Source organism: Meriones unguiculatus, chromosome 21 (genome assembly GCF_030254825.1).
Source record: "Meriones unguiculatus strain TT.TT164.6M chromosome 21, Bangor_MerUng_6.1, whole genome shotgun sequence".
Lineage (NCBI taxonomy): Eukaryota > Metazoa > Chordata > Mammalia > Rodentia > Muridae > Meriones > Meriones unguiculatus.
Window position 1 is genome coordinate 56,063,705 of NC_083368.1, and position 25,836 is coordinate 56,089,540.

At 43.7% G+C, this 25,836-nt stretch overlaps 1 protein-coding gene across 1 annotated transcript in view; it reads left to right on the forward strand.

Moving 5' to 3' along the window:
- Snd1 (staphylococcal nuclease and tudor domain containing 1) overlaps nucleotides 1-25,836 on the forward strand; it is a 399,985-nt gene that overhangs the window by 230,905 nt on the left and 143,244 nt on the right. Inside the window, exon 14 of the mRNA XM_060374009.1 lies at nucleotides 799-871. Coding sequence (XP_060229992.1) covers nucleotides 799-871 — 73 coding nt within the window. The remainder of the gene's footprint in view (nucleotides 1-798; nucleotides 872-25,836) is intronic.

Here is a 25,836-nt window from a genome sequence, read left to right on the forward strand (position 1 = left end):
CCCAGAAACCTCCCAAAGGCTAGAATAGGGACCTGGGCCTCTACTATGCTGAGGTCTGAAACTACCGGTACGCACATGGGCCTTTTCTGACCCAAACAGTTCTACACTGTGGCTCTTCCTTCCTCACCAGTGAGCATGCTCAGTAGTGCTGGGCAGTTGACAGGTGCAAGGTTGGTGCAACCAACCCATGGTCAGATATGTGAATTCCAGAGTTACATGAGAAATCCTGCTGTTAGCACCCACACCTAATCAGAGTGAAGCTTAATATCAGTTATAGAGCACGGAATGAAGGTTAACATCAGTTATATAGCACTCGCTAATTTTCCCCCTGTCTTAAATGGCCTTCCATACAATATTGCTTCATTCCAGGCAGCTTATCTTTTTACCTGGGAGGAACTTATTTCCATTAGAATTGGAACACTAGCTACATATTTGCATTTAAAATGTTTCATGTGATTAAGCGCTGAAACATTATTACTTGTACTTCTTAGCAGTATGAGCTTCCAACTGATTCTTCCTTTGTGCCCAGAACAATGCCTTTAATTTGGAAACAAGTAAGGGAGCTCTCTGATTACCAGGACACAGTTAGGTGAGACTGGTAGCCAGGTGCTGGTAACTGGGCTGGGGAGAAGAGCAGCGTCCACGGACCTGCCAGCGCTGGTCCTCACGGGCTGGATGCTCAGCGGCGTGCACTGGGGCTTGTGTAGGGGAACACCCCATGTCAGCAGTCCCCACTCCCCCGCTGACTCTTCCCTGCTGTGGTTTATCTTAATGCGACTTTCTCCTCTGCCCGCACAGAGCTATTAAGAATGGCAAAGGATTGCACAGCAAGAAGGAGGTGCCTATCCACCGAGTTGCAGACATTTCTGGGGTGAGTGTGCCTTGAATCCAGCTGTGGGCTCAGAGCCCCAAAGAACCCGTGTTTCTTATTCGCTGAAAGACTCTGCTTATGTGTTCTCTGCAGCTCTGCGCTTTTCAGGCCCTAAATGTGAATTTTCCAAGGTATTTTTAAGGTATGAGTAGTGATTCTGGCTTACACTGTGGAAAAGGATAATTTAAAGCCCTTATTCTGTTTCTTTACCTGAGCTGTCTATATGTTGCTTTTTCATTTTTTAACTGTTATGAGTTTAGAAGACACTTTATATTTCCCCGTTGTACTGAAATAAAATTAGCTCTTGGTTTTTTAAAACCTATTTTATTCTGTGAATGAGAAGTCTTCGTGTTAAAAGGTCAAGTGTAGGTTATAAGAGAGTCTAAGAATTACTTCTGACTTCTTAATGAGTTCTCCCTCGCAGCTTGCCTGTCACCCAGACAGAATGGAAGAATATGTGACCATCCTCAGAGATAAATAATGACACTATTAAGGAATCAGTGACCAGTAGTTCTGACCTCCCAACAGGCTCTGTCCCTAGTAACGTTTTACAGTGACCATTTACGTTCTCTTCTGGCTGAGCAGAGTCCTGCTTGTTGAGAGGATTTATTCCAAAAATACCTAGTCAGTGCCTACTGTGTTTAGGAAGTGCTCTAGGCGCTGTGGCTGTGACAGTGGGGACAGAGAGAGAACAGTGCCATCTTCCATGAAGAGAAGTAATACCAGGTAAGGGGAGGCAAACGAAGCAGCGCTGATTCCACTCTGGTGGCGGAAGGCACCGGCACACACGCTGTTCTTGGCAGGCCTGCGCCTGCTAATGGCCGGGCAGGGATTGGTGTATGCCATGGTGAGTAGACCACAGCACACCATGAGCTGAAGGAGAAAGGACCGCTGAATCTGAGCACAGATACACAGCAATGTGCCTTGAACCTCAAGATGACAGCGCCAGTATAAACAAATTCTTTCAGCCAGGCGAGGTGGGAGGCAGAGGCAGGGGGATCTCTGTGAGTTCCAGGGCAGCCAGGGCTACACAGAGAAAAACAAACAAGCAAAAAAAAAAAAAAAAAAAAAAAAAACCAGAGCAGAGAAGAACTTTAGTGTTACGCCATGTTTACATGCCTGGCCATAGCCTTTCTTTCCTCTTGTTCCTGTTGGTAGCCTACTGCAAACGTGTTTGGCCAGATCTCCCTGTGTGGCTGTCCTCATACCCTGTTTGAAGCAATGGGACTCCAGTGAGCTTATCTTTCAGGATAGCCAGTTAGCTCAGGTGGCAGATTAAACAGGGTTTAATCACATGAGCTAAGAGTCAGTCTAAGTTGGGTCTCTTGTAGGTGGGCACAAGGCAGTGATACACATTTTTTATGGCGTAGAATCCTGAGGAGAGACATGCTGGCAGTGGCCTTTCAGCCACTAGTGTCTGCTGAGGCACATTGTCACCAGGGACGAACGATGTGCCCCACACGCTGCTACTCGGCCAGTTTGCGCTGTGGCTTAGCAGGCTGAGTCTTCTTGCATATGTGTTACTCGTTTCTATAAGTATGTGCTGTGGTATTCTCAAAAATATTTTCCTTCATGTTGTTCTTTTGTTGAAGAGGTTAGTATAATCATAAGGCAATTTGGGGACTGTTCAGCTCCAGGGAAAGAAAATGTTATATATACTTGTTTTGTAGAACACACTGGAGGCTCCCCTACATGAGGACCATCTGCCTATGGAATGTAAAACTCACACACTCTAGGACCTTTCAAGAGTTGATTTAAACCTTGGGAAACTATAATTTAAAACAGAAAACAATGTTTGTTTGTTTTAATTAGTAAACCACACTAGTATGAATGGCCCCTACCCCAAATTAACAAGGAACAGCTTGAGGGCAGGAGCGCCTGGTAGCCCAGGTTTGCATTCTAGGTCCAGTTCTGCCCTGGCCGTGAAGTTGTGCCGAAGTTAGTGGGGCAGAGGTGTGCTGCCTCTTCGAACCTCAGGGGGCAGGGTCAGAACTCTGAGTGCTGTCGTTCCCCCGCGTGCCGCCTGACTCTGCTGCTCTCTCGTGTTTCTTAGCCCTCTGGTGTGATTGTTGCCGTCAGCAGTGTCTGTACAAACACGCCTTCGTTTTTATCATTATTGTTACTGATATCGCTATTCCTAACCCACCAACTCACCTTAAAACTGTGGATCATTTTGTACCTATTTTTATTCTCTTTTCTGTCTGGAAAAATTGGTTTGCTCTTAAGTTATTTAAAAATAAATGCCAGTTAAATGTTCCTCAGTGACCACATAAATAAAAGAGGAAAGCTTGAGCAGGTGGAAGACTGAAAGTGAAAAGCTATTCAATTTAAATAGATGTCAGATATGACCTTGTCTGCCTGAATCACAAATTATTCAGCTAAGGCTGCAATTTTTTTTTGTGCCCTGTGTAATAGAGGAGGTTTGTCTCTTCCCCTTCTCACCCCCTGTCCCTCCATCACAGTGTTAAGTATGAGTATGGGTTGGGTGCCCTTGTGCCATTTAAGTGAGATGTATGGGTTTTCTACTCCCGAGGGCATGCTGGCAATTTTGCTGTCTGAGGGACAGGTGGGCATCTAGGGTCATGGGCAAGCAGTGTACTGCTGATGGAAAATAGACCCCTGAGTAATGACAGTGTAATGTACACTTACATAATAGCTTCATAAAAGTTTCTTAATCCCTTTCATATTTTCATCTGTGCACCCCCCCACTCCCACCCCAGATTGACTCTCCCTTTTAGTTTTAGGTCATGATAAATGGAAGATTTCGTTGAGCTGACAGTGTATGCACTATGCTGCCAAAATAATTTACTGTGAACGGTTATTTATGCATAATGCTTCCCTCCATTCTCCTCCCACCACAATGCTTATCCTTGGAGGAAAAAAAAGATAGGAATAAGTACACACTTTGTCTCCTAAAGACACTCAAGAAATGTATTCTACAGAAGACTTCTTGTCACGACTGTGAGGCAAATAGCCTCAGAGTTAAAACTGCATCTCGTCTTAGAAGTTAAGTTTGTAGCCATTGTTCGTATCTCTCCTCTTGGATCTTAGTTTTCCCCTGGGCTGGGGCTAGGAGGCGTTAGAATACTTTCATGTGGAGGCCTGGCCAGCGCGTGTCTTCTCGGCTGACCGTGTGGTGGGAAGAAAGTATCTCGGCATGGGGATGAGATACGGATGGACTTGTTCGGAAATGAGGCGCGGGCCTGAGCTCTTCATGAATGGCAGGCATGGTTAGCATTAGGTTGAGTCTTTTGTAACGTAAGCAGATTACCTGTGTAGTATCAATTGGATAGACGTCTGTTTGTCCACACTTCAGTAAAGAGCTGGCCCATCTGCTTCTTTTGCACTTTTTTTCAGAGTGACCTGGACCAGTAAATTTAGGTCCCAAAGAAATGACTGGTGAGCTGGCAGAGAGGCAAGAGGATCCCCCGGTGCGCTCAGCCACCCTGGTCTACATAGCGAGTCCCAGGCCCGCCGGGCTACGTAATGAGATGCTGCCCCATAAACAAGCTTCTGCGTTTTCTCAGTTCCCAGGTGTCGGGAGTGAGCTTTTATGAGCACCAGCCATAGACCTTCCTGTAACCTGGCTTCCGTTCAGAGTAGGAGGACCCTAGGTAAATCCAGGCACAGGATTTGGCTTCTCCAGTTTAGATCTCTTTTGGGTTGGAGATCAGTTGTGTGGTGAGTGCTGCATGTACTCAGCCAGGCCTGTTGTTAGTGAGTGGAGTTGTTTTCTGACCCTGCCTCTCCTTCCTCCCACCAGCATAGAGCAGTTAGACTTTCATGTCTGTGGAATATAAGGCTGGTTTTTATCTTAGGTGTGTTAAGGTTTTTGCCTCAGCCTGTTCTGCAGTAAATACAATCTCCTGTAGATACAGAGTATAAAACAGGCAATAAAATGGGGCTGGCTCATGGCTAACTGTTGTTCTGGTAGATGAGACAAATCAGTTATGATCCAAAGTAGGGGAGTACACGGTCCCCCTCCTCCAGGGCAAGCAGCGCTTCAAGTACACATGGCTTCCTTTGCTTCCATCTCCTCCTCTCCCATCTGGGTGCAAGGAGGTGATGAGCCAGGCGTGTGTCTGAGAGTTCCTCTCCTGGCGTCCCTGCTCTCTTTGTCCTGATGTTTGGGGAGTTTTAACCGTGTGTTGTTGGTCACTGGCACAGAGAGGTCAGTGCCTGTGCCCACACCGTCCTCAGTCACGCTGCTGCTCCTGTCATCCTGGTCTTCTACTGCATGAGGAGTTTTCACAGTTGTGTGTGATTGTCGGTTGCTGTTAGCCGGCTGTTTGGTGATCACAAGAGGTCTGATTGTACTTCCGTGAACTTCAAGGTGTGCTGTATTTCCAGAATGGGGATCGCCTCTCTGGCGTCTTCTAACTGCCCCTGTGATGTGGCTGGTGACACGTGTGCTGATTCACTGGTATTTGCTTCCTGAACTGCTCTGCGCTCTTGGACACTTGTCAGCTTGGGGCCATTTCTCGCTCAGGTTTCATACTGTGTTGAACCTCTCTCTCTCCATGACTGATTGTGTTGGAGACATGAAGTATTATGGATAAAATCATGTGTGAGTTTAGTCTTGAGTGGTGCAGCGGCCAGCTCTGGGGGACAAGACCTGAGTCGTCGGACCATGGGCTCATTACTCCTAAAGTGAAGTATAGAAAGGAGGCGTCAGAGTGAGCCTCAGTCTAGACTTGGAAATACCAACAGGGAGCAGCCCTCCAGCAAAGCAGCAGGAAGAGGGAGCAGCTCATCGGGAAGCTCGCCCTCATTTTCTGGGTCTCCATCTTTTACTTGAACGGCACGGCTGCTTCTTCTGGCTCTCCAAGCTGTCCTCCTTTCTCAGCCTTGGAGCCCTCCTCGGTGGGCGATCGCTCCCCAGCTACACGTGCGGCTGCCTTGGTGGAAAGTAAGGAGTCAGTGTGTATCCCTGCCAGACGCGATGGTCTGCGCTCGACCGACTCCTGACATGTTCCCTGACTGCCGCACTCACTGTGGCACGCTCGTGCACAAGTCAGTAAGTGTGTAAACAAAAACTGCTTTTTGGTGTTAAAAGAGCTAGCGGAAGAGAAGGAATTTCTTGGTAAGCCCAGTAAAGAAGCAAAGCTTGTCAGGGCTCTGTGCGCTAGGCCTCTGCTCACTGCATTTCCCTCATGGATCTTTTGACCCTCTTCCTCTCCTAGGACTCCAGCATTCCACCCAGCTGCCTTCCTGTCCTTTGTAAGCACTGGCAATGACACAATGCTCGCTCTTTGAACTTTATTTGTGAGACTGCCTTTTCTTTTTTTATTGTGCCTTAGTCCCACAGCATGTCCTGATGATCTTGGGGGCGGCCAGGGTCTCAATGACTCTGTGGCTGACGGTCAGGATCTCTGCTGCCTTGTGGGTTTCCCGGGCCTGGAGGAGCTGCCTAGGGTGAGCGCTGCTTTGCACACCAGCCGTACAGATGAGCTCTGTTTGCTGTCCTGGGCAAACGTGGTGTGTCTCATAAACAAGCGTACTGCCTTGGTCAGGAGCAGCGGCGGCAGCAGGGTCAGCACTGTGCTTCCTACATGCTCAAGGGAAGCTACTGCCTTCTCTACTCTCTGCTTTCTTGAAACAGTTGGATTCTCTCCCCATGAATACAGTTCTGCAGCACTCGGCCATCTCTAATGGCAGGGGACTGCTAGATTAGCAGTCTCCCGGTCCTGAGGCATTTTGTTTTCTTTTGATTGGAAACAGGAGCTCACTGTCTCGGACTGCTTATAAGCTGAGGTTATTTGCATGCACGACTGTGTACAGCCCTTGTCTTTTCTTGTCTCCTTGATTTTTTTTTTTTTTTTTTTTTAATCTTCTTGTTTGGTTGGTTGGTTTTCTGAGACAGGGTTTCTCCATGTGGCTCCTGCTGTCCTCGAACGCTCTCTGTAGACTAGGGTGGCCTGGAACTCACAGAGATCTACATGCCTCTTCAGCACCATCGCCAGGCCCTTTTCTTTCTTTTTGTCCCCTTTTCTTCCATTTCCCTTTCCCTTTCTTGAACCCTGACCCACCGTGTCTGTAGAGAGGCTGGATGCCATCCAGAAGGCTGGATTGTGGTGGGGAAGTTTGGGTTAGTCAGTTGCCCTCACTCTCAGGGTGGAATTGGTTTGAGGGAGGACAGAGACTTGGCCTGTAGAGCCACGGGAGTCCTGTGTGGCTAATTCATTGCTTTTCTTTTTGTTTAAGTCCTGCTTAAGTTCCCTGGAATTGCAGGGCATCAGTGTCTACTTCCAAATAAATCAGGACACATTTATGGTTTTCATGGAAACTTCCCCAGGATTATGTTTTGGCATTGACTGTAGTCAGTGGTCACTGTGTTTAAGTACTTCTTAGAGAGTTTTAATACATTTTTTCACTGAGTTGTATTTCTTTTGTGTTCTTTGTACAATGTAGGGCACCAAATTTAGGACATGGTTGCTGACTTTTATTTAATTTTGAGTGTCAGGAAAATTGTTCAAGACTTTGAAATAAGCAGGAAGATTACTGGGTGTACTTCCAGTGCAGTGCTGGCTGCTGCCTTATAAGCTCCTTTGGTGTTACAAGATTCTGTGAGTTTTGCTTTGTTGATTCTCCTGTTCTGTTTTGCACCTTTGTAGAGAGAGAACGTGGCTGGTGAAGGGCCGATAGTGATAAACATAATTCTGAAAGACATGTCCTTTAGAGACACAGTTGACCTCAGTACTGCGAGAGAAATGGGTTCAAATTTGACATTTTTACTTTGTATTTTCATAAAGTAAAAATTAGCAAATTTTCTTCAGCATTCCTAGTGACCAATATCTGTCTGCTCCTTACTTTTTTTTCTGAATATTTCCCTCATTAATAAATAGATTAAAATGAAGCTCAAAAGTGAATATCTCTCTTTCATCTGCGAAGTGTCTGATTCCATATTCCTTGCTTAGACTGCTGTTTTGTTCCCTGAGAGATTTGGCAGGTGGGGGTCTGGAGATCAAAGACAAGGCCAGTCACTCCACCACTAGGCTAAGTCTCAGGCTTTTGGATACTTGTGACAGGGTCTCGCTTGGTAGCCCAGGCTGGCTTGAATCATGGAGTCTCCTACTCTGTCCTTGGTGATGAAATATAGGCCTCCTCCACTCTGCCCGGCACTCCTTGGCAGGCTTTTGTTGGAAGAAAATTCCAGGCACCGCAGCAGTTAAGACTGGGAGTGGGAAGTCTGGACAGTGCAGGCAAGTGCCCTGTCATAACTGTTGTTTGGCGCAACCCAGCTCTGCTGCTTAATACCTCTGAAGTGATGCTGAGGAAGTGGCCTGCCTGGAGGTGGATCGCTAGTAGAGACAGGACTCTTGATTGCTGCCTCTTAGGAGGAAGACATCTTCATCCGTGTACTTGGAAACCTTGATGTGTTATTGCCATGAGCTGTGTTTTAGAAAAGTTCTCTACTACCGTGAATGAATGAAGGAAGTTTTCCCATGCTTCCTCTGACTTCCTGTTTAACTGTGACCTTACATAGGAGTACATGTGTCTGAGCTCTGTGGCGTCAGGGTCTGTCCAAGTTTGCTATCTATAGGTGTGTTGAATACCATGACCAAAATCAACTTAGGGAAGAAAGGACTTCTTTCATCTTAGAGTCTACCACCTATAAAGAAGGGATTGGGGTAACTAAGGCAGAACTGAAGCAGAGACCATGGAGGAACACTGCCTTCTGTCGTGCTGCTCAGGGCTCAATTCACTTGGTGGGTTTGGGGGATTGTATTGTTTTGTTTTTTAACACATCTCAAGACAACCTGTCCGGGGGTAGCACAATCCCCAGTGGGCTTGCCCCCAACCCCGGCACCCTCTATCTGTCATTAATCAAGAAAAAGACCTCCAAAATTTACCTGTTTCCAATTCCTAATAAAGGGATTTTCTCAATTCAGGTTCTGTCTTCCTAGCGCCTCTGGCTTGCGTTAAGTTGACAACAAACTCAACAGCACAAAGTCCTAAACCTCATTTCAGTAAACTGAGCTTTAGCCTTTCTTTGTTCAAAGAAAGTAGCAAGAAAACTGATGGAGTCGTCCAGGGGCATTTTTTTTTCCTGAACCTGATGCTGTTACTTTCCAAAGAGAAGTGCTTCTACAATAGATCTGCTGTCATTGGTTCATGGTCTTCTGTTTTCCCCATTCTCCGAACACATATGGATTTTGCTGATTATGTCTCATGAGTCAAGATAGTTTAAACGAGCACAATATGGAATAAGCAAGTGCACGTAAGGGGATTGCGAAGGCACTCACTCGTGTTCCGGGAGGATGGTTTAAGGTGTGTGACTGGCTGCGTGATGTATGCCGTGTCCACAGTGGTGTGGTAATCTGACTTGAAGTATCCCTGCGCCACTCTGGCTCTGCTCCCTGCTTCATCATCATAACTGCTTGGCCCTGGCTTGAACTCATTTTGTCCTGTGGCTATTGCTTATGTAAACATTTCAAAGAAAGTCATCTTGCTAACATAGACATTCTGCGCGCTTATGTTTTAAGCCTTTATTTAGCATGTTTCCAACATATTCCCTGCAGTCTGTGTCGCACAGAATTCTGGAAACTCTGCATTGTTGACATCCAGATATTCGTGAATCAGAGTTTGCGGTATCTTTGAATGAAATGCCCAGTAGTTGTGTGGTGCTGTTCTTCGGAAAGTGGTATCCTCAGGAGGAAATGACAGAATTTCTGGCACAAGATTGGATTTGGAAGGTCCTGAGAACATAAGCGGTTAGTGAGGTTTCTAATGTGGAGAAAGACCTGTGTTCTTGTGCACGACTGCAAAGTGCTTGGATGCACGGTCAGGCCTGTTTACTCTTCTTTGGTCACATTACGTAGCCCACAGTTTAATGTTCTCAGATTCAGGGCTTTGATTTATTCACTGTTTGTCGCATGTAGGAGGCAATTTCTTCTGTATTGTATGCTGCCTCTTCTTGCTTTCTCCCTCCTTTTGTCCATGTCCCTTAGCATCCTGCCCTCCGATTGTGCCCGTCTTTAGCATTTATATAATTACAATACTGTGATCTGGTGTATGTTGATAAATAGGAACTTTTCAAGTCGATTAAAGATATTCTTCTTATTAACTTCTGAACCCATAAGGGGAATGAAATACTTTCATATTTATAGCGCCTTGTTTAGATTTGATTTGTCCAGGAATGCACTTCAGGGGTGAACTTATATTTGGACAAAACCAACGCTGCCTCAGAGTTCAGAGTTAACTACTGGTTATCCAAATAGAGGAGTGCACACTTGCAGAACACAGTCAGTGCGAGCAGCAAAGGCTCTAGTCTCAGATCACTCAAGTTCAGGTTAGAACTCCATTACTTGTTACTGTCACCCTGAAGAAGTCATTCATGTTTCTCTCAGCTTCCTGTCTGTAAAATGGGTATGATGGCGCCACTTGCTCTCTGAGACTGTGGTGTAACTGTGAATTACTGTATGCAAAGTATTCTGAACAATTGGCAGAACAAGAGCTCAGCAGAGGTCAGCGGTTAATACTGTGTGGTGATTTTTTTACTAAATTGCAGAGCACTCGACCTCGTACACAGAAAGTCCTCTGTGAGTGACAGCTGTCAGCATCTGTAGTATTTCTACTTCCAACTCCTCTAGTTCAAGTTCCCAATCATACTGCTTTCTCATTGTGCTTTTACCACTGTTTTATCTCTTTCTTGATCTTGAATGCATGCCATCTTGGGTTTTTTTCCCCCTGTTGCATTTCTCATGTAGAGTCAGTGAATGAATGCTCAAACAAGTATGTATTTAGTAAGAGCTTTTAAAATGCCAGGCACAAGGCTGGATATTGAGGATTAAGCCAGACAAGTGGACATACATAGTTGGGTATGTAATTGTAGTGGGGATTTGAGCAGAGTCCTGTGAGAATATATACTAATGACCACAATTTCTTCAGGATGGCCTTTCCAGGCAGTAGTGGCTGGAGCTAGAATTGTGGCAGTGAAAGTGAAGAGGCAAATGGAATCTAGATCAGTGAAAGAACTAGTAGAGTTTAGTGGCTAATTAGGGGTCAAAGCAGGGGAATTAAATCAGGTGTCATGGAACAATGGCAGATGCAGGAACAATGCAGATAATGGTCACAAGTAGCTCTTTGGGGGAAGTATTCTTTGTCCCCTGTGAAAAACTTTTTCAGAATATATTTGAGAATAAAATTAGGAACTTCTGAACATGTTAATATTAAGCTTGCATGAGCCATTCAGTGGTCTGTAGTCTGGGGGCACTGTGACCTTAGTTTCATGCGTTAGCTTAAAACTGTCAGATGCATAGATGTCTATGTGCATAATTTTACTCTTAGTATTTATGTGCAGTGTGTGTTTGTGGGGGTGGTGCTGCATATATGGGAGGTCAGAGAGTAACTTTTGGGAGCTGGTTTTCTTCAACAGTTTTTCTGGGAATTAAGTTACTCACTGGCGAGCTCACCACTCCCCCTTAGCTTTTAAACGCTATATTATCTGTCTGTCTGAGGCAGGGTCTCATTACGTAGCCCTGTTTGGCTTGGAACTGGCTACATAGACAGACCAGCCTGGAATTACAGATTTCCACCTGCCTGCCTGCCTCTTCCTCCAGAGCACTGGGATTAAAGATGCACATCACCATACCTGTCTTTAAGTTAATTTTTTAAATTTAATGGGTCAGGGAAATCTGTGCGTGTGAACCACCAACATAGCCTACATGTGGTCAGAGGCTGCAGTTCAGGAGTGGCCCTCTCCTGTCATGGATTCAAAGAATCTGGCTCAGACAGGCAAGCATCTCTGCCTTCAGGCCATCCCACTGGCTCCAGAGCACACTAAGGAGAATAATCTCTAGGCTTTGGCCTTTCCTCAAATTTAAAGTCACATAGCAGTATGCAGGAGCTGCTGGCAAAGGAAATCTAAAAGCTCCTTGCTGAAGAGACAGACTGTGGGCAAAGTATCACTACACAAGCTCTGCTGCCTCACCCTTGAGTGAGATGGAGAACTGCCCAGTGGCTACTTTAGCAGCGTACTCTCGGTTTTTGTAGGATACAGGAAACGGGGAGCTGGCAGCGCAGCCACAGAAATCAACTGAACTGGATTAGCAAATGCGCTGCCATGCTTTGCAACAATGTATGCATGTGACAATGGTGTCTGTATAGTTTGAATCTAAACACTCTGAGAGTGCCTGCAATTATAGATGCGCTGATGGGGGGTGGGGGAGTGAGATAGGAGATCCTTGAGTGAACACTGCTTTCATCTTGACCAGGACTCATGAGGATTCCCCACTCATCAGAACTGATCAGTTCTTGAATTGTAAAGCTACTGGGTGAGGCTCGGAGGAGGACGACATACAACCGTAGGCAGAGTTGGAGACCCCTAGTACCAAGGTCTACATTAGAACCACCATAACGATGGCTTCCTGTGGGGTCACGCCTTTCCTTGTAAGCTTCTGACCGATCTTTCCACGTCGGTGTGGAGTCCTGGGCCCACCCGATAGTCTGCTGCTGAGCGTGGCTTTGAGGCATTTGCAGCGTGCAGCTGCCTTTTTAGAACACGTTTTTTGGTTTGGTTTGGTTTGGTTTGGTTTGGTTTTTTGGTTTGGCTGCTGTGGGAGCATTGCTTATTTTGTACTTTCTGACTCTGAACCATAATTATCTGTGTTAAGCCTTCGTTCTTCTGAAGGACTACTAAGTTTGTGTGTACTGGGAAGTATTCTGCTTTGAATCATAGAACAAATTTCACATCAGCTTCCAGTGGTGGTTTCCACATCCTTTTACAGACGATTCAACATCAAAAATATTTGTCTCAAAACATAAAGAACAAATTTCTTGCAGAGGGTTCAGAAATAGAGGGACATTTGTCTGACCTGACTGACTTGTAAGCATATCTGGGCAAGGCTGAATTAGTCATGAATGTTAATAATAAATAAGAACCATTTTTCTTACATTAAAAAAACTTTGTTTGTAACTGAATCTAGTACAAGTAGGTGAAAAGAAGAAAATAAAAATCATCTTTACCCCTATGCCTGTTAACCAGACTATGCCCTTCCTTTACCTTTTAAGTGCTATAAACTTTTCAGAGCAGAAACTGCATGTTTTATCCTGTTTTAGAAGTTCATATTGATGGTTTTCTGGTTGGCGGCATTGTCATTGTACAGAGCGATAGACTTAGTGAAGAGTTTCTTCCAGGTATGTCATGTCCTTCGGCTGTACTTACTGCTCACCTTTTTCTCCCCTTCCTCCAGCACCCACCCCTATTCACCCCTTCCTTTACCCTCCCCCGCCCCTTTAGTGCTGTGTGTGGTGTGTGTATACTGACACACACATTTTGTGTGTCTGTATTGCAGCCCTGCCACTTGGCTTGATTCATAGTGAGACTATTATAAACAGTGATGCAGAAAACATGATGTCGAGTTAGAGTCAGGAGGGCTGTAGCAGAGTCAGGTAGTAGGTTTAGTTTTAGCTTTGGATTTTGTTTTGTTCAGGAACTATCACACTGATTTCCATAATGTTTGGGCACATTTCCATTGCTACCAGTAATATAAAAGGATTCCCCACATCCTTGCCAGCATTTGGGTTTTGTTGTTGTCTGGTTTGGGGAGGAGGGGCACTGCGTGCGTGCAGTCAGTTTTTTTCCTTCTACCTTGTGGATCCCAGGGATTGAAATCAGGTCATCAGGTCTGTATCCACTGAGTCACCTTACCAGCCTTTTTATTTATTACCATTTATTCACTTTGTATCCCAACTGTAGCCCATACCCTTGTCCCCTCCCAATCCCATCCTCCCTCCCTCATCTCCTCCCATGCCCCTTCCCCAGTCTACTGATAGGCGGGGACCTCCTTCCTTTCCATCTATCTGACCGTAACCTGTCAGGTCTCATCAGGACTGTCTTCCATAGTCTTACTCTGTGGACTGGTAAGGCTGCCCCCCCCCATCGGGGGAACGTGATCAAAGAGCCAACCACTGAGTTCATGTCAGAGACAGTCCCTGTTCCCCTTATTAGGGAACCCACTTTGGATACTGAGTTGCCATGGGCTACATCTGTGCAGGGGTTCTAGGTTATCTCCATGAATAGTCCTTGCTTGGAGTATTAGTCTCAGAAAAGACCCCTGGGCCCAGATTTTTGGTTCTGTTGTTCTCCAGACCCTTCCAGGTCTTTCTATCTCCCCCTTCTTCTATAAGATTCCCTGCACTCTGCCCAAAGTTTGGCTGAGAGTCTCAGCATCTTCGTTAATATCTTGCTAGGTAGAGTCTTTCAGAGGCCCTCTGTGGTAGGCTCCTGTCTTGTTACTTGTTCTCACGTTCTTCCGATGTGTATTCCATTTGTCTTTCTGAGTGAGGATTGATCATCTTACCCTGGGTCCTCCTTCTTGCTTAGCTTCTTTAGGTGTACAAATTTTATATGATTGTTCTATATTATGTGTCTAACATCCACTTAGAAGTGAGTATATGCCATGTGTATCTTTCTGCTTCTGGGATACCTTAGAATCCAAGGCACTTACCTAAACACAGAAAGACAGTATACCACAAGCCTATAGCTACCATCAAACTAAACAGAGAGAAACGTAACTCAATCCCACTGGAATCAGGGACAAGGCAAGGCTGCCCACTCTCTCCATATCTCTTCAACATAGTTCTTGAAGTCCTTGCTAGAGCAATACGACAAATAAAGGAGATCAAGGGGATTTAGTTTGGAAAGGAAGAGGTCAAAGTGTCACTATTTCACTTATTTTCTTAATGATACCTTCTGACTAGTGTGAGATGGAATATCAATACAGTTTAATTTGCATTTACCTGATGGTTGAAACATTATTGTGTGTGTGTAAAAGCCATTTGTTTTTAATATTTTGACGACTGTTTGAAAAGGACTCCAGTTGCTCAGGAAGTAATACCAAGAATTAACAAATAGGGTTGAATGAAATTAAAGTTTTTGAATACTAATATAATTGAGTAAGGAGACTGATGTTAGAATTGGAGGAAATCTTGACTAAAGGTTCTACAGGATTAATAGCTAAGATGTATTTACCCTCAACTGTACAGTCAGTTTGTAGAAGAGGATGTAGGTGGTACTTTGTACTCTTGGATGAATGGACGGCTTATATTGTTGTGCTGTAATTGCCTTAATCTACCTCTTGAAGTATATTTAACGATAATGTGCATTTTTATATATACATCATAAACAATCTTTAAATCACAGTAATTTTTAAAACAATACCATAATCAGAGGTTAAGAACACTCGTTGTTCTTACAAAGGTCCTGAGTTCAATTCCCAGCAACCACATGGTGGCTCAGAACCATCTATAGTAAGATCTGGTGTGCAGGCAGAATGTTGTATAAATAATAAATAAATCATGAGCACGGGAGATCTTTCCATCTTCTGATATCTTCTTCAATTTCTTTCTTCAGAGACTCGAAGTTTTTCTCTAATAGGTCTTTCACTTGCTTAGTTAGTGTCACCCCAAGGTACTTTATGTTATTAGTGGCTATTGTGAAGGGTGTTGTTTCCCTAATTTCTTTCTCGGCCCTTTTGTGTTTGGTATACAGGAGGGCTTCTGTTTTTTTTTTGTTTTTTTTTGGGGGGGGGGTTAACTTTATATCCAGCCACTTTGCTGAAGGTGTTTATCAGCTGGAGGAGTTCTCTGGTTGAATTTTTGGGGTCGCCCATATATACTATCATATCATCTGTGAATAGTGACACTTTGACCTCTTCCTTTCCGATTTGTATCCCCTTAATCTCCTTTAGTTGTCTTATTGCTCTGGCTAGGACTTCAAGTACTATGTTGAAGAGATATGGAGACAATGGGCAGCCTTGCCTTGTCCCTGATTTCAGTGGGATTGGTTTAAGTTTATCTCCATTGAGTTTGATGTTGGCTATAGGCTTGCTGTATATTGCCTTTACTATGTTTAGATATGTGCCTTGTATCCCTGATCTCAGAGCTAAACAGAGAATTCTCGACAGAGGAATATCAAATGGCAGAGAAACACTTAAAGAAATGCTCATCCTCATTAGCCATCAGGGAAATGCAAATCAAAACGACCCTGAGATATCACCTTACACCCATCAGAGTGGCCAAGATGAAAAACTCAAGGGACAACACATGCTGGAGAGGTTGTGGAGAAAGGGGAACCCTCCTCCACTGCTGGTGGGAATGTAAACTGGTACAACCACTCTGGAAATCTATCTGGCGCTTTCTAAGACAATTAGGAATAGTGCTTCCTCCAGACCCACCTATACCACTGCTAGGTATATACCCAAAGTTTGCTCAAGTACACAAAAGGGATACTTGCTCAACCATGTTTATAGCAGCTTTATTTGTAATAGCCAGAACCTGGAAACAACCCAGATGTCCATCAACGGAGGAGTGGGTACAGAGATTGTGGTATTTTTACACAATGGAATACTACTCAGCAATCAAAAAGGAGGAAATCATGAAATTTGCAGGCAAATGGTGGGATCTAGAAAAGATCATTCTGAGTGAAATATCCCAGAAGGAGAAAGACAAACACGGTATATACACCTATAAGATATGATAAACATAATGAAATCTATACACCTAAAAAAGATAATCAAGAGAGCGGACATGGGGTAAGATGATCAATCCTCGTTTAGAAAGACAGATGGGATGTGCATTGAACGTATGACAGGAGTCTAGTGAGCGCATCTGAAAGACTCTAACTAGCAGTGTTTTCAAAGCAAAGACTCATGACCAAACCTTTGGCAGAGTACAGGAAATCATAAGAAAGATTGGGAGTTAGTCTGATACAGAAAGGATAGGAGCTCCACAAGGACCAAATATATCTGGGCACAGGGTCTTTTCTGAGACTGACATTCAACCAAGGACCATGTATGGATATAACCTAGAACCTCCGCTCAGATGTAGCCTGTGGTAGCTCAGTAACTAATTGGTTTCCCAAAGTGAGGGGAACAAGGACTATTTCTAACAGGAACTCAATGACTGGCTCTTTGGTCTCCCCACCCCCGAAGGGAGGAGCAGTCCTGTTAGGCCACAGAGGAGGGCTTTGCAGCCAGTCCTGAAGATACCTGATAAAACAGGATCAGATGAATGGGGAGGAGGTTCCGCCCCATCAGTGGACTTGGAAAGGGGCACGGTGGAGATGAGGGAGGGAGGGAGGGACTGGGAGGGAATGAGGGATCTGGACATGGCTGGGATACAGAGTTAATAAAATGTAACTAATAAGAAAAAAATAAAATTCAAAAAAAAAAGAAATAATTAGTTTATTCTAGGCTGAGCCCCAATATTGATTATTCAGTATTGGACAACCTTTAAACCAAATACACATAAGTAAACACTAACTAAATCAACAGGTTCTAGTTATAAATTATGTGTATATGTGTATATATATTATATAACAATAATTGAAGAAAGAGTGGCCATGATTTATGGTGTGGGGGTGGAAGATGGGGTGGGTTGGAGGGATGAATTGAAATTATGTAATTATTCTTTAATTAAAATATAATAAATTAAGCAAAAATATATTAAAAAATAATAAATGAATCTTTCAAAAAAACAATACCATAAAGTAGAAAGCTAGGCCATAAGAATAACATGTTTTATCATTCTGGAAAGCTATTAAGTAAAATAAATGGGGTTTTAATTTGTTATATTTTGAATCATTCAAAATATTACCTTTTTGTTTTAGTTAATAAGTTTCTACCACAATGGTTGACATTTTTCTGCAGATTGCAGAAACTAGAACTTTCTCTTCCAAACTGTGTAATTATCTTAATTTTTAACTCTAGAAACACCAGACTTTGAAAACTCTTAATTAAACATAATAAAAATGCTTTTTTATGATTCTAAATCTATTCAGTCATCTGCATAAGGAAAATCTTTAGGGACAGATGGATTTGTCCCTGTCTAACAGCTGTTGACACTTACTTAAGTCCCTGAAGTTTGTGGTGGAGGTTACTGGCTGACATCTTTTTTTTTTCTTTATCCTTTTCTGAAGTTGTGTTCTTGTTGGAGTAGGGCAGAGTTTTGCATGACATCAATTTTCTTGCCCTGAGTTCTTGATTTGCCCATGAAATGAAAATATGTGCTTCATCAAGCCATCTTTAAATTCTTTTTTTCTGCACATTTCATTTTAATTATCTCTTGAGCCATTTTCTGATTCTATAATACATTCTTACCTATAACCTATAGAGACATTGGAAGTAATAAAAATCTGTCTGAAACTTTTCAAGAAAAATAATATTTCACACCTGTAACTTACTTTTTAATCCATCCTTGTAATAGATACCCAGCTATAGCCTCTGGCTAGCACACTTTATTCTATATCATAGTGCCACATGCCATGGCTAAACTGTATTTAGGTCACTCTGATGCCTCACTTCTGAAGACAGCATTGTGGTATTACCATAAAACTGTATTCCTTGTGCCTTGCCTGGTACTGCAGGCCATTACCCTTAGCACTGGTAGACAGAGGCAGGCAAATCTCTGTGATTTTGAGGTCAGTCTGGTCAACATATGAGTTCCAGGCCAGCAAAGGCATCATAATGTCACCCTGCCAGATAAATGAATGAATAAGTTTTCATTATTTTTATATTAATTACAGTTTATTCACAAGCTGTAGCCCCTCCTCTCATTCCCTCCCAACCCACCCTCCATCCCTCATCTCCTCCCATGTCACTCCCCCAGCCCACTGATAGAGAAGGTCCTCCTCCCCCTCCATCTGACCCCAGCCTATCAGGTGTCACGAGGACCTGCTGCCCTGTCCAGTATTCATTATTAGCTCCTTAGAAAAGAGGCAAAATGATTGTTCAAAGTATAAGTCTTCGGGTTTCCCAGGTAGCTGGATTGTGCTTCTTTTCAGGATTGCCTCATCAGTTTAGAGGTTTATTTGGATAAATGAGGCATTTACACTAAGAAATTGTATTTTTGGGCAGAATATTTAATTGAAAAATAATTGAAAGGTGTTTCTTCTAGTTTGTTATGCTTTGCCTGTAAACATTTTTTCCTTACAAATTGGTATTTCTGAACCAGAAAACAAATTGCCATGTCTCCTGCCTATTCTTAGAGTAATTACAACTGTTTTATAATTAAATAACTTTCCTGTGCATCATAGGGAAAGCATTCAGCACGACCAAAAGGATAATGTGTTGCTGGGCTGTGGAATAAGGAAAGAGATTTATTACTGATTCAAGCCTACTCAAATAGCCTCTCTCCTGAGTAGAAACATAAAAGCAATTCTTATTTATTTACCTAACCTCAGAAAGATAAAACGTCTTCCCTGTGAAATAAGAAGAGTTTTTTTGTTTGTTTTGTTTTATTTTTTAGAAAAAGAAAGTAGAGCAAGAAAGTGAAAGGCATGGATGTGGGAACCACAATCCAGGAAAAGGCATGAAGGAGGGAGTTTCCGGGGTCTTGATGAGGGGAGGGAAAGGCTGGTAGATTCCATGAAGAATCCAGCAGGGATGTTGGAGAACTCCTGGGTGGAGCCTCTTCAGAGAGACAGCTGTTTGGTGTGGAATCATAGGACAAAAGCACAACAGCCAGTTGAACCAACAGTTGTAATGGTGTTCTGTTGAAAAGAGTAATGACAAACAGGAAAAGGTGGAGGAAGGAATCTGGGATAATCTGGGCAGAGGCCAAACAAATATGAGTGTGTGTGGAAAACCTTTCTGGATACCATGACTTTGAGATGGCTTTACCCAGGCTGTATGGGCTAGCTGGTCTTGGGAAGAACCTGATCTGGCATCTTTATCTCTGCTCTAATGGCTATCCAGCATCCTCATTAGTAAATAAGGGTTGAAGACAGGAAGAGAACAAGTTAGTGTCTGTGTTTCTTTGTTCTAAATTGGGTGTATTTTCTCATCCTTTTTATATGAAGCACATATATACCATCATCTGCAATTTAAATGCCTAACTTAGTTTACATGAAAATAAGTTGAGGGCATTATATTTCCTGTTGATGATAAAATGCAGATTTCACCACTAAAAGGCAGTAACTTCATTTCTCAAAGTTAAATTAAATGATTCTTTCAGCTGGTTAAATTTGAGAAGCTGAAAGTCATTCAATAAAAGAACCATCACTAAGCCTGTGTAGAATTTTTCCTTTGCTTGAGAATTATTGTTTTATTCATGTTAAATCATATCAATTGATTTTGTTTTCAGGTAGGTATAAGAACTTAGTGAAAAGAGAACAACAGAACAAGAAAATTTGAACACAGGGAACTTCCCAGAGTCTCATACTCCAACCAAGGACTATTCATGGAGATAACCTAGAACCCCTGCACAGATGTAGCCCATGGCAGTTCAGTGTCCAAGTGGGTTACATAGTAATGGGAAGAGGGACTGCCTCTGACATAATCTGATTGGCCTGCTCTTTGATCACCTCCCCCTGAGGGGGAGCAGCCTTATCAGGCCATAGTAGAGGACAATGCAGCCACTTTTGATGTGAACTGATAGACTAAGATCAGAAAGGAGAGGAGAACCCCCCCTATCAGTGGACTTGGGGAGTGGCGTGCATGCAGAAAGAGAAGGGAGGGTGGGATCGGGGAGGAGAGAGGGGCTTATGGGGGATACAAAATGAATAAAGTGTAATTAATAAAAAATTTAAAAAAAAAGAACTTAGTGAAACCTTTCCTCTCTTTGTTCCATCCTTCCCCTACCAAAAAAAAGAAAAACCTTTTTCATTTGTGTGTTTGGGGGAGGAGAAGGACGCCGAGGAGCGTGTTGACCACAGCAAATGTTTGAGGGTCAGGGAACAGCTTTCTACTGTGCAGGTCCTAGGAGTTGAGCTCAGGCGGTCAGCTTGGCAGCAAGTACTTTATCAGCTGAGCCCTTTAGCCAGCCCTTTTTGTTAGTGTTTTGCTGAAGAACAGTCCCATGTAGCTGGTTTCAAACTCCCTGTGCAGATGAAGCTGGCACTGCCCCATGCAGCAAAGGCTGGCCTAAGACGCTCCACGTAGAGGAAGCAGGCCTCGAATGATTTGCTTCCACCTCCCATGTGCATGGACCATGATCGACTCAAACCCTGCCCCTCATTTGAACCCGTGTCCTCTAGTCCGGTGAGGGTGGCATCGGTTCTGCCTCTCTTTTACATGTTGCACAGAACTTTGTTATACAACTTTGGGAAAGCTGGTAAGGTCGTTTCCCCTATTCTCCACTGCTTCATCTAAACCATTGTCTGATTAAAGGTTTTAGAGTGCTTTAATACAATCAGCTTTTTATTATATTAAAGAAATTTATATAAAAAATAACTACTGGGCTAATAGTTTTGAACTTGTCATTTTTCCTCCTTAATGGTAAGTTAGTTGGCTAGGGTAAAAGTCTTGAATTTGAAATTAAAGAAGTGCATTCTTTATATTCAGATTATTTTACCTTTTAAAATTTAAAATATATGCAGCTAAAATATATTATCTTCAGCATGTAGTTCTGGGAGCTTTGACAAATGTATCCCCTCACTTCTTCCCTTTTGAAAAATGGTCTCCTGTATCCCAGGCTCCTTTGTGTAGCCAAGAGGACTAGGACTATAGGCTACACAACCAGTTGTATGTGGTGATGAGCACGGAACCCAGGGCCTTGTGCATTTAGACAAGCACTCTACCAACCTGGATCTAATCCCAGCCCTGCAGAAGCCTTTGCAGAAATGATATGCTGTGGAATTAAATATTTGAGATTTATACCTGTCCTGGCTTGTTTTATGTCAACTTAACACAAGCTTGAATCACCAGAGAAGAGGAAGCTTCAATGGAAAAAATGCCTCCATAATATTGAGCTGTAGGCACGCCTTTACAGCATTTTTTTAAATTAGTGGTTGATGGGAAGGGCTCCAGCCCATTATGGGTGGGGCCACCCCTTAGCTGGTGGTCCTGGCTTGTATATGAAATATTGAGCAAGCCAGCAAGCAGCACCCCTCCATGGCCTCTGCTTCAGCTCCTGCCCCCAGGTTCCTGCCCTGTTTGAGTTTCTGTCCTGACTTCCTTCAGTGATGGACCACAGTATGGAAGCGTAAGCCCAATAAACCCTTTCCTCCCCAACTTGCTTTTTGGTCATAGTGTTTCGTCGCAGCAATAACTTTAACTAAGAAAATACCTGTTGTGCTTATACCATTTCTCCTGCAGAGTACTATTACATATGGTATACACATGTGGTTTATCCCAAGCTGATGAATTATAGGCCATTCTGCACTGTAAATGGTTATTCAAAGGCCAGGACATATTCTGTGGCCTGTTGCATGGCCTGTTGGGACTGTTATAATTGTCAGTCAGCATGCCACTTTGTATGTCTTCATTCTGGATATGAAAATGACTCTTACCTTCCCAGCATTCACCAAATCCTTATTTCTTTCCTCGGTATTGTACACGGGCGAAAGAAGGACATAAGAACGTAGATTGTCAGCAGGATCACCCAAATGGAGTCATTTATAGATAACCGTTCTTTGCGGCACACCGGAAGTAGGTGTGTCTGCAACGTCACAAAGGATTTAGCCGGAAGAGAGATCATTCTGGAACTTAGGTGTCTGCCTACTCCCAGTTCTAGTGGTGAGCACTCCATTCTGGCTTTTCTTGTCTTTTGTCTGTCCTTACCTTGAACATTCCCTTTGGAAATTTGGCTTAGCTAATTGGACTGGGTTTCTTCAGTAAGACGTGAAGGAATACAAATCTTGAGAGGCACAAAGAGGAGTGCAAGCTTCTTCCTGCTCATGTGCACTGACATCCTGTTGTAGAGGTGTAGCCCAGGCAAAAACAGCCACTCTGTGCTCTGACATGTGGGAAGCCTGAATGATGTGGTGTGCCGCTAAGCCGACAGCATGAGGAGATGTAAGCCAGACATCGCTTAATGAGAAATTATTGATGGCCTAGACTCAGCACCTTAGAAAAACTGTGGTAGTGCTGTTCCGTTCTAAGTGCTTTTCCCCATGACTCTCTTCTATACTCCTGTTACATGTGCAGCTCGCTGAAGTCTGCACACACGTATCAGGCCCTCACACGCTCTTCTGTGAAATATTAATGACCAGCCAGAAAACGTTGGCCTCGGAGTTTAAGTGTCCGTGGTAACCAGAGCTGGACTGCATTCCCAGGTGCCCTCCCCCGGAGTCCCGTTTATTTCAGGAGATTATCATGCTGTACAGTGGGCTTCTGGAAGAGAATCATAAGCCCATTCCAAGAATTAAAATGCCACTTGTGGCCACAGAAGCTGGTGCTGGAAGGGAGGAAGAGTGTGGAGTGATGAGTGGTGTTTTGCCTTTCTGGTAGGGGATGTGGTTGTGATTTGTCTGCTCTGCTGCTGCAGAGGTAATTCTCATAGTCTGTTCAGCCCTGCAAAGATAGATAACTGTGGCAGAGGATGATCGCAATTATCTTTAAAATGCAGAAGCCCGTTTCCTTCAGTGTCCTTAGCGATTGGTTCTGATCTTCACATTCTTATCTATGTCTGTCCTTTTATTTCACTGATTATGCATTATGATTGGTTGGCCCTGAGGGGTCCCAGTAATATAGCCAGGTCTTCCTGGAGGAGGCATTCTAAGTTAGGGGAATACCTGTGGTGGCTCCAAAGAGTCTGCTTGGGGTCAGTGGGCTTCCTGGGTGCTGATAGAGCACATCTGCATTAACAGCTTCACCTGTGTGTGTAGTTTGGTTTGCCTCAAGGTTTTTCTTTGATGTTAACGGAAGAGTGAGTGTGGTGATGAGAATTCATTGGTGAGCTTCCTTATTAAGTTCTCCTTTGAGGCTTGTACATGATAATCCTGAGTGGTTACCTGGGAACTAATAGGCTTACCCTCTTCCCATTTCCCCATGCTCTTTTGAGTGCTGTGGTGTTTCATGTCTACCATATATGATTTTGGCAGGGAGCTGATAGGAGCATGTGGGCAGCTTTGTAGAACTCTTGTTTCTGTAAGGTGTGTTCTTCTAAGATGCAGATGCCCTGACTGTTGTACTACCCTCACAGCCCTGTCCTGTGCCTGTTTTTCTAGGATTCTACTTCATCTGTTCTCTCACTTCCAACCAACTTTATCATTCTCCCAACCCTGGTGATTGCAAAAATCATTTATCCTGGGCTGTTTTCCAACTCACTGAGTAGCTGAGGATAACCTGCTTCAACTTCTCCAGTGCTGGGATGGATGACAGGCATGTATCACCACTCCTGGTTCCTGCGGCATGAGGACTGAGCCCAGGGCATACACTCTTACCAGCTGAGCTACATGCCCAGCCCTGGTTTGTGGTGGTGGTTATTTGTGTTTTAGAGACGGGTTCTCCTGTAGCCAAGGATAATCCTAGACTCCTGATCGTCATACCTCCTTCTCCCAACTGCTAAGATTACATGTGTGCCCCACCATGCCTGGCCCACAGGAAAGTGCTTCTCAGAGAAGAGTTGCAGCCCAGCTGTTAAGAGCGATTCTGTAGAGCCACAAGAAGATGTGCTGGAGGGCTGTCCAAGTGGCTCAAAGATAAAAGCCGCTTGATAGCTGACCCTGAGTTCAGACTCCAGAGCCTGCAGAGGGGAAGGAGAGAACCAGCTCCTGAATGATGTCCTTTGCCCTCCACAGAGTGCTGCGGCACATACACAGTAAAGAAATGTTTTTAAAAGATTGTTTTTAAGAAAGATCTAATGTTTCACATTTGAAATATTGGTCCTAAGCGAGAACAGGACAGAATGGGAGTCTGTAATTAAGATGTGTTTATATCCTTTGACTCTCGGGAATGTCTAGCCTTTCACAGGGTCATTCTGTACCCTGTTGCTGTAAATTTGAGGTGTAGGTATTAACTGCTTTGAAATGAAGTCACCCGGGAGCATTTGTTGCATCATTACTTTCTCAATTTCAAGGTGTATTAAGGAGGCAGAAACATTCCTTAAAGAGATGCTGTCCACAGTAACGGGTTAAGTGTGGCTGCTGCAACCTTAAATTAGCTCTTCTGAGAGTATAGATAAGATGCATGTGCCTGGTTTATTGTGAAAACTACCAGTGCAACAAAAAGGAAAGACTTTGCCCAGAAATACAGTTGCTATTTTATTATTTACACCAATGGAGGAAAATATTGGTATAGATAACAGAGAGCCATACCTAATTTATCCGCTTGGATTCTCAAAGTCTTAAGCCAGTATAGTGCCAGGGAGCTATGGCGGTAGATGGCAGTCCTTTTATGAGAAAGCTGTTGCGTAGAGGATGGAGTCGACCCATTTGAGCAGAAGTACTTGATATTGCCTTGAAGTGAGCATCTGTTGCTACGCATCTCAGTATTACCTTCAGATCTTCCAGGTCTGTTTTCAAAAACAAACTCAGAGCTACATTTTTCTACAGAAATCTTCGATATTTCCAAACTTGGGTGGGTTGTGCTTCTTCTGTGTTATTGGGAGGGGACTGAACATATCATGTTAGTGACATCTCTGAACTTTAGCACTGTGTTAGCTTTAAGGTCTGTTTGTATTTTCAACTTTACAGTAGAGTAGAAACTGGTTTCTGTTATTCTTTATTTCTTATAATCAAATTTTATCTTGTTTATCTTTCTCTGGTCAGCCCTAAACATTATTGTGAGGCTCGAACACTTTTCCACGCTTGCACAAGCTCCTTGAAAGGAAACTTACCTAGTCACATTCTGTCTGTTTTATTATAATGTGCTCTGAATTTCTAAGATAAATAAAATCTACATCTAAATTATCCAAGGGTGATTTGCAGATTCATCACCTGAGGAAAGTTAGCAACTTTCTTTACTATTCTTTTCATCTGAGCCACTGAAATACAGGCCCTAAGAACTTCCCTGTTGAAAAGGAGCGTGCGAGCAAAGGAATGCTTGCCATAACAAGGAACTGCAGCACCCGGCTGTGGCTGGGACCGCCATTCGGAAGAGCTGGCACCCTTGGTTATTCCAGCCAGTTTAATTGACTTCCTAAGATTCTTTCATTCTGAAGATGCTGTCAGCTCGGGTGACGTCTCCATTCTTTCTCCTAATGGGTGTTCCATGCCATTTCATCTCCTCTAAACCTTTGAATCCTTGCTCAAGAACACGGGCCCTCCATGGCTTACGTTACAGTTCTCCGTCTGGAGCAAA